Here is an 8,105-nt window from a genome sequence, read left to right on the forward strand (position 1 = left end):
CTATTCCTCTGCGGGGCAACCTGCATATGACCAATGAAGCATTCAATCACTCAATCAATCAATCAACCAGTAGGCGGTAGGGTGAAGTGTCTTGCCCAAGGACACAATGACCAGGACAGAGAACCCAGGGATCGAACCAGCGACATTCCGGTTACAGATACGCTTCCCAACCCCCTGAGCCACGGTTGCCAAAATGACATATTAATATGTTGGCATTACTAAATTTGTCTCAGTGCTGACTTTAAATATCCATAAAATCATCACATTCTCTGTAAGATTAACGTCAACTATTGAACGGCGTATATATTAAAGGCTTTAAAACCAAGTTAGTACAAACATCGCTAATGTCACATAACTTTCCCGACATGTGGCCAACAGTAATGTTTTAATGTTCTTCGTTATTAAGCATTCGCACATAAATAAGTAACATAATATTCAGTTCTTACTTTTAAAAGTTTGCTCTTCGGCCGCCCCTCTTCTGCCGTTTTTTTTCCCCGGCAAAATTATCCACACCCACAGCCGCGCTATGCATTCTGGGATATGTTGGGCCACCAAGTCTACACCGCCACATCCTTAAAATTCAGTGAAATGAAGGACGCATTTGAGGGCCGCATTTCGAGCAGCCTTTGAATTGGGACAGCCTTCGTCGCGTCGCTGTGACGTAATTAAAATGCGGTCTTTAAGGCTGCAGACCCTGAATTGGGATACAGCCAATGGCATTGTCCCAATTCAGGGACACAGCCATTTTAACTCCGTGAGACACGTTACATACAGCATTGTTTGACAGAAATGAAAGAGAAAAATGTTTTGTTGGTCATTCATTTTTGTCATGACATCACTTTGATTAGTTGAGTATCTGAGGCTGAGACCACGGGACTGTAAAACATGATTGCTGGGCTTCATTTCTGTGCTGAACAGTCATTCCAAGATTAGTTAGTAAATAACAATTAGTTAATGTTGTTCATGAGACTAAAGTCCTCTCACTGTGGTAATGAAAATATAATATGGCCAATATTATAGTATTGTCAGATTATTATGATTGATATATATAGAGCTATCTATAGATCTATCTACCTTCATAAACATTGAATTCAACCTAGGTCAAAATAAATACAGTATCAGAAAGTAAAACTGCTGAGAAAGTGCTCTTTTAAGTGAAAAACAGGTATGAATGATTATTTCTCGGTGTGTTACCCTGTGGTAATGTGTTTGGGTGTACACCCAGGATCATATTATGACTTTGACATCTTATGACTTTAATTGATATCACTGTTTGTGTCATGGTGTGTGTATGGTTATCAGCAGTCATCTGTACAATTATCAAAGGTTGATTTAAAAACTCTTCATGTCATCTACGTTCATTAAACTGACTCCATGCAGTTCATCTTCTCACCGGCAGAGGGACATAACTCAACATCTCGCCAGAGATAAAAGAGACATTGGTGACGTTAGTGCTGTACATACTGATCTGATTAATATGGAACTTCATGTTTCTTTTATTATATCAATTTTAAAAACAAGCTATTTTTAAAAATAAATAAATAAAAGGAACATGTGAGGCTGAATGTCATTAATATTTATTATACATTGGGTGTACAGTAAAACAGTCATATAGCACCGCCCACAATGTAGTTTTCATTATTTGGGAACAAATCAAAGCAAATACCTAAATGTAACCTAACTGTGAAATTTTACTCCTGAGACCTTCCCTTCTAGACTGGAAGACTGTTCAGTGCTTAATCAAACTGCATGACACTGACAGTCACTTGAGCACAGGGAAGTGCGACACAAACAGACTGACACTCTGGGCTATTTCAGTAAGTCTACAAACATACATCAGTGTGACTGTGAAACCACAAAGCATTACTGTCACGGGACCGAGTGGTCTGTACAGGACTCAAATAAATTACTTAACAGGACTCAGATGTAGAACCCCAGAGCAGAGACAGCAGATGATGTAACAATAATTTATTAGGCTTAAGTGCAAGAAACGTAGCAAGGACAAAAAAAACCCCAGTAAGACGTGGAGTTTGACATGGCGTGGTCTGGGAAACGTGGCTAGGGCAAGGGAAAGGGGCCTGAGATGCAGAGTGGAGCTGAGCAGGGAACAGTCACACTGAAGAGAGAAGACAGTGGAGTTAGGGAGGTAGTGGAGGCAGCTCTGAAGTGGTAAGTTGTAAGAGTAGCAATTCTTACTTGCAGTTGGGGACATAGAGTGTTGAGAGGGGGGTGATGACAATCCAGGGGAGCTGAGTGGCGTGACAAGGCTGACCTGAGATCCGGGGTCTTCAGATGCAGTGTGATGGCAGGAGGGCAGGCAGGTGAGGCACAGAGTGATTTTCAAAATGGTTGCTTGGTATCCTGAGTCCAGAGGTAGAGTGTGAGTCAAAGTGAATTCAGCAACTGCAGCACAAGAAAGTCTCGTTAGTAAGCTAAATCACAGCAAGAACTTGAAGCATAAGGCCTGTCACCAACATGACAAACTGGTAGTGAATGAACATCAAGGTGTGGCTTAAATCCCTCTGGCTTGATTGCCTGCAATAGGCTCCAGGTGTGCAGGAGCTGGAGGAGTTGGCCCTGCCCAGGGGCAGATCCCAGGTAAGTTCAGGGGCCTTATGGAAATTCCAGCCACCCACCGCAGACCATGGCAATTACATCTGAGGCTTAGGGAAAAAGCTTCCAGTGTTCTATTAAACAAAGAGAAAGCATGGATCTGTTATTGATACCATATCTGACCTGCTGAAGGTTTTCTTTGCCTCACTCTCATTTTGTTCTCTGACTCCTCTGTCATGTGAGCCTGAAGCAGCTGTCTGTTACTCATTTCCTCATTCATATAGCTGTTGTCAAACCTCATATCAGAACACATTAATCTACAGTTGATTAAAAACATTGAAATCCCACTTAGAGATTAGCTTGCTCCCTGCAGACTCTTTAAAATGAGTGCTATTATCTTCCATCTATCATCAGTGTAAAGACAGTGATCTGTGGACACAGTGGATTCAAAACTTTATTTAAAACGGTAACTCTTGTTCAGTGATACTTTAACGTGCAGACTAGACGAGGATCCAGGGACTGAACACCAACCACAGCAGCCTCATGTTCCACATTCGTCTTTGACTCATGCGTCTGCTGACATGTTTGAAAATGTTGTCCAGATGTGTTGAATTGGCTGAAAACAATGAACTGAATCTTACACTCAAAATGACACATTGTCAGCGAATGTATCTGCACACATTTCCTTCTTAAAATTTGATTAAGGAAACAGCTCAAATTAAACTACAGTGTTTTCTTTAATATGCAGTGACACCAGTGTAAATTCAAAGTGTCAGATTACAATATAAACAGATAATTTTGGAGGTTAAGTTGATTAACAGGAAAGTTGTGTTTTTTTTAGTTTTATCTATTTATTTTAAACAATAAAACTCTGATCAGACATTTCCAGATAATCAAAAACAGATCAGTTCAGTTTTTGGACAAGTCCTGTGTCAGCTCCTTTCTGGGTCTTTCTTTCCTTTTTACAGTTTCACTTCATTTTCCTGAACTTGAGATCACATTACTGCCTCAGTCTGAAGCTCTGTAACACAGTAAGGAATCTTTCATTTTTTACCTGCAGAAACAGCAAAAAAATTGCTTCATAGTTCAAAATAACAGAGAAAAATCTGGAATTGGGAAGATGTGAACAAAGGAAGCTGACCAACAATCCATCTGACATCTTGTGTGTGAGTGTGAACAGAAAGTCAGAATACGAACTCATACTATGGTCAAGATATTAGAGGTATTAAGTAATTTATTTTGAAACAGTTACTAAAATGTTATATTCTGTAACTTTCTTCTGTATGTTTCTAGTGCTGTCTTGAAGTACGTTTTTCAGTACTTCCTCATTTCACAGTTACTTCACCTACTTACAAACTCAGTTAATGTGTTCAATATTTATGTTTGAATGCTTAAATGTTCTTAAACGCCAAGTTCTTCCCCACTTTTAACTCTGCTGATCCTCTATGAATTATGGATCAGCTGAAATGTTTGAAAATGTTCAGATGTGTTGACCTGACTGAATATTAATGAGCTGAAGCTTCCAGTCAGAGTGAATCAGTGTGTCAGTGAATGCATCGTGTGTGCTTCATGGCTCCATCTAGTGGACTGATAGTAGAAGTAGAGCCGCTGATGGCAGCTTCCTCTGCCTCACACTGCTGTCTAACTGCATTCAGCTGACACTGAGAGGAAGCAGAAAAGAAGCAGCTGATATTTGGACAGCACACATGATGGAAAGGAGGATTTCAGTTGATGTGCACATGAATGATTTGTGTTTCCTTGGAAGGTGAAGGTAGAAAGTGTGTGTGAGCTGATGTGGATGAGAATTCAGCAGCATGGATCAGTGTGAGGACAGACAGGAGGGAGTCCCTCCCTCTAAAACCACTCTGTGTGGGGAACATGAGAGCCAGACCAAAGCTCAGAGGTGAGATGACCACCTCTAACTGTCCATGACTCTTCTCCATGTCACAGCTCAGCACTCACATCACTGCTCCATCATTATTCACAGGAACCAACCTGGAGCTGAACCCAGCTGTGTGTCCTTAAAGAGTGACGGATCAAAAGCGAATATTTTAGATTTTCAAAAAGCAGCATCAAATAATGCAGAGTAAGTGCTTCTCATTGTTTAGATTGGACTGAAAAATATCCCAGGGGACAAATTGTAATTCAGTTAAATTAAACTATATTTAATCAATTGAAGAAACTGTTAACTTTTTTTATTTTAAATTTTATTTTCTCTTTTTTCCGTCGGGCTCCATTGCAGACCAGATTTTTCTGGAGCTGAACCCAGCTGTGTGTCCTTAAAAAGTGACTCGTCAATGTATATCCCTGTAGGTTTTAAGGAAGGACACCATTCGGCTGCAGAAAGGTAATCTGTATCTAAATGTTGGAACTGACTTTATTTATTTAAACAGTTTGACTGAATAGTCTCTGACATGTTTAATGTCAGGTCAGATCTGTTTCACACACATTTCTATATTCATGTTTAAAGTGGTGTGCGATGGAGTTTGTTTCAAAAACACAGCAGTTAAAGTGTAAGGAACCAATGCTGTAGCAGAGATGGTGGTCAAACTACAATATTCAGTTTAATATTTCAAAGTTCAACAATACTATGTACAATATAAACAAGTCATGATGAGGAGTTATAAAGTCTGATGGACACGTACAGGAATGATTTCCTGTAGCATTCACTGGTGGAATGAGCTTTTTCCTGAATGTGCTTTCCAACATGAAATGGAAAGGATGTGAAAGATTGTCAATCACTCCCATTTGTGTCATCCTTTGTGAAATGCCTGCCAGAGAGTCAAGCTCCACACCCACGTTAGTGACCTTATGGATTAGTTTATTGTCTTTTGCTATCCACTAACCCCCGTCTACAGCCCCAGCACGCAGCAGAATAGAGACTGGCACTGACCACAACAGACTCATAAGAATTCCTGAGCATCACCTAGCAAATGTCAAAGGACCTCAGTAATCTCAGAAAATAGAGTGAAGAGTGTTTCTGTGTTTGTTTGCTTTTTTAATGAAGTCCAGTTTATTGTCAGTCTGAACATGGCACTTGCCATCTTCCAATGACTGCACACAGACCCAATAGATATAGTTCTCATTGGTTCTTCTGTTCCTCCTCATGTCCACACCCCGGTATTTAGTCTTTGCATTGAGTTGCAGATGGTTCTGCTCAGATCACACAAGTAAGTTACCCAGCTTCAAAAACAGTTTTAATGCTGAAGTCTTTCAAAAAAATTACAAAAGCAACACAGTGCTGGCAACAGGAATGCAAAAACTCTGAGTCACAGGGAAACCAGAAACCAAAGGAACACACAGCATGAGGGGAGGGGGGGGGGGGGCACAACAAACGAGGGTTTAAAGGTTTAAATACATAAGAGAAGTTGAGGCCATATTGGAGACACCTGGGAAGAAACATACAACTAAATCTGAAAGAAGACAGATTGCCAAAATAAAACAGGAAGTAGCAGTATACAGAACACAGAAATGCAGACTTTACACAGGGAATGAAAAGTAAGCTAAAACAAACAATACAAATAAGCTAGGATAATAAATTGAACCCAGATAACTTTAACCACTTTAAAGATCGCCTGAGGAAATAAAACCAACAAAAACAACAAGGAAACATTTAAAAAATGTACAAAACTTAAAAATACCACAAACTCACCAAGATAAATTCAGATTTATCTTGGGTGACTGGAAAATGTTTGACAGTAATAGCTAAAACAAATGTAAAAGGGAATTAGATCATGAGGAGACAAAGTTGTATGTTGAAAACATACATTAGACAGAAATATGCCTCTTCAAGACATTTATAACATGTTTAGAACATATTTAGAAGAAATGGTACAATAATTGACTACAAACATAGACATTTTCTGAGAACTGGAAGGTGAGCTGTGAAACCAGTTATACATACAGATAGAGAAGGGCTTTTATTTTAGCTGAAACTAATGGAAAGCTGTCAGGACAAAACAAAGCTTAGTTAACATTTTCAAACAGCTGCAGGCTGAGCTGCTGATTATCAATGGCATTATCAGGACTAGTAAAAATTTACGACTAAAGGGAATCATCTGATTCACTGCTCACATTCAGACCTCACTTCATGAGCGTTTAGCTTGTGGTTGACTCTGTATGAACAGACCTGATGTAAACTAATTCTTCATGATTCCTCCACAGAGTGGACCAGGAAAGCTCAGAGGTTGCCAGAGATCAGTCTGACTGGCAGAATCGTGCACATCTGGACTCCATATTTAGGGTCTGTACAGGGTGTGAGGGTTACTCAGACCATGGCTCAGATTGGTGGGTGAATGGGATGTGGGGATGTGCCTGTGAAGGTTCTCAGTCATCCAGGTCATAGTAGTCTGAGGAGCTTGGAAAGAAAAGTGTCTGGATTTCTTTAAGTTGCTTGAAGATGTTTCACTTCTCATCCAAGAAGCTTTTTCAGTTCTAGGGTCAAATGGTGGAGAGTCCCAGATTGAAGCCCTCGAAAGAGTGAACTCTTTCCAGTGTTCACATTTTGGACAGAGTAGACAGATGATTTGAAAGCGGAGTGGAAGAAGTCATCTTTGTCCACTGTGAAAAACCATCTTTGAACAGTGGCGGTTGCATACGACACCAACTGTCTGCCATCTATAATTCAGTTTTGAGATCTCTTCCCATACACCTTAACGCCCACTCACATCCTGGGCCATCTGACCTCAGGAATCATTTGGTAGGGTGGGGCTGGTTTCACAATGAGCTCACCCAAAACTTTGGCTGATTGTGACTACACCCATTTTCACACCTTGACTCATGTGATTAGGTAGAGGATAATTAGGGAGTCCATTGTCCCTCTTGAGGGGATTCTCCCACAGGGCTTAAATCTGGGACTCTTCACCATTTGACCCTAGAACTGAAGGAGCTTCTTGGATGAGAGGTGAAATGTCTTCAAGCAACTTAAAGAAGTACAGACACTTTTTGTCTTTGGTGGCCAGATTGGAGGGCACTATGATAAAATCCAGTGAAGACTTTTGGCACTGGTTTTAAAAACACAGCACACTTTATATGTCTTATTCTTATACACGCAAGGTGTCTCTGTTCACTTTAGCAAAATCCAGCACCAGTGTTGGGAAGGTTACTTTTAAAATGTATTCCACTACAGATTACAGAATACATGTCTCAAAATGTATTTTGTAACGTATTCCGTTACATTACTCAATGAGAGTAACGTATTCTGAATACTTTGGATTACTTCATATAGTATCATGCTTTTCACAACTACATGAATGTACTATTGCTGTGTGATTTATTACTTTTACTGAAGGTTATTTGCCATATCAATTCCAACTAGACTATATAATAGCTTACTTACAACTGGGCTCGTTAGGCCATCTTTTTGACTGCAGTCGTTATTATTGTATTTATATGCTTCCATCTCCTGTTTCTGGTTGGTGACAACTCGTACTTTTTGACTCTCCTTTTTCTATGAGGTGCCGTAAGGGACATTATTACTGAAATGCTCTCACACACACAACTGAAACGCTCTCACACACACAACTGAAACGCTCTCACACACACTACTGAAA

At 40.0% G+C, this 8,105-nt stretch overlaps 1 protein-coding gene across 3 annotated transcripts in view; it reads left to right on the forward strand.

Annotated features, from left to right (window-relative positions):
• Positions 1–3,526: 3,526 nt before the first annotated feature.
• Positions 3,527–8,105, forward strand: part of LOC102205113 (protein NLRC3-like) — an 18,690-nt gene continuing 14,111 nt past the window's right edge. Inside the window, exons 1-5 of one of the 3 annotated variants that reach the window (XM_005749417.2) lie at positions 3,527–3,584; positions 4,319–4,456; positions 4,541–4,639; positions 4,796–4,900; positions 6,718–6,796. In XM_005749417.2, the coding sequence (XP_005749474.1) occupies positions 4,368–4,456; positions 4,541–4,639; positions 4,796–4,900; positions 6,718–6,796 (372 nt within the window). In that variant the 5' untranslated portion in view covers positions 3,527–3,584; positions 4,319–4,367. Of the gene's footprint in view, positions 3,776–4,318; positions 4,457–4,540; positions 4,640–4,795; positions 4,901–6,717; positions 6,797–8,105 lie in introns of all 3 variants that reach the window. The other 2 variants (XM_005749415.2, XM_005749416.2) reach the window with 2 other exon arrangements.

Source organism: Pundamilia nyererei, unplaced genomic scaffold (genome assembly GCF_000239375.1).
Source record: "Pundamilia nyererei isolate P.nyererei 1_Seehausen unplaced genomic scaffold, PunNye1.0 scaffold00244, whole genome shotgun sequence".
Classification (NCBI taxonomy): domain Eukaryota; kingdom Metazoa; phylum Chordata; class Actinopteri; order Cichliformes; family Cichlidae; genus Pundamilia; species Pundamilia nyererei.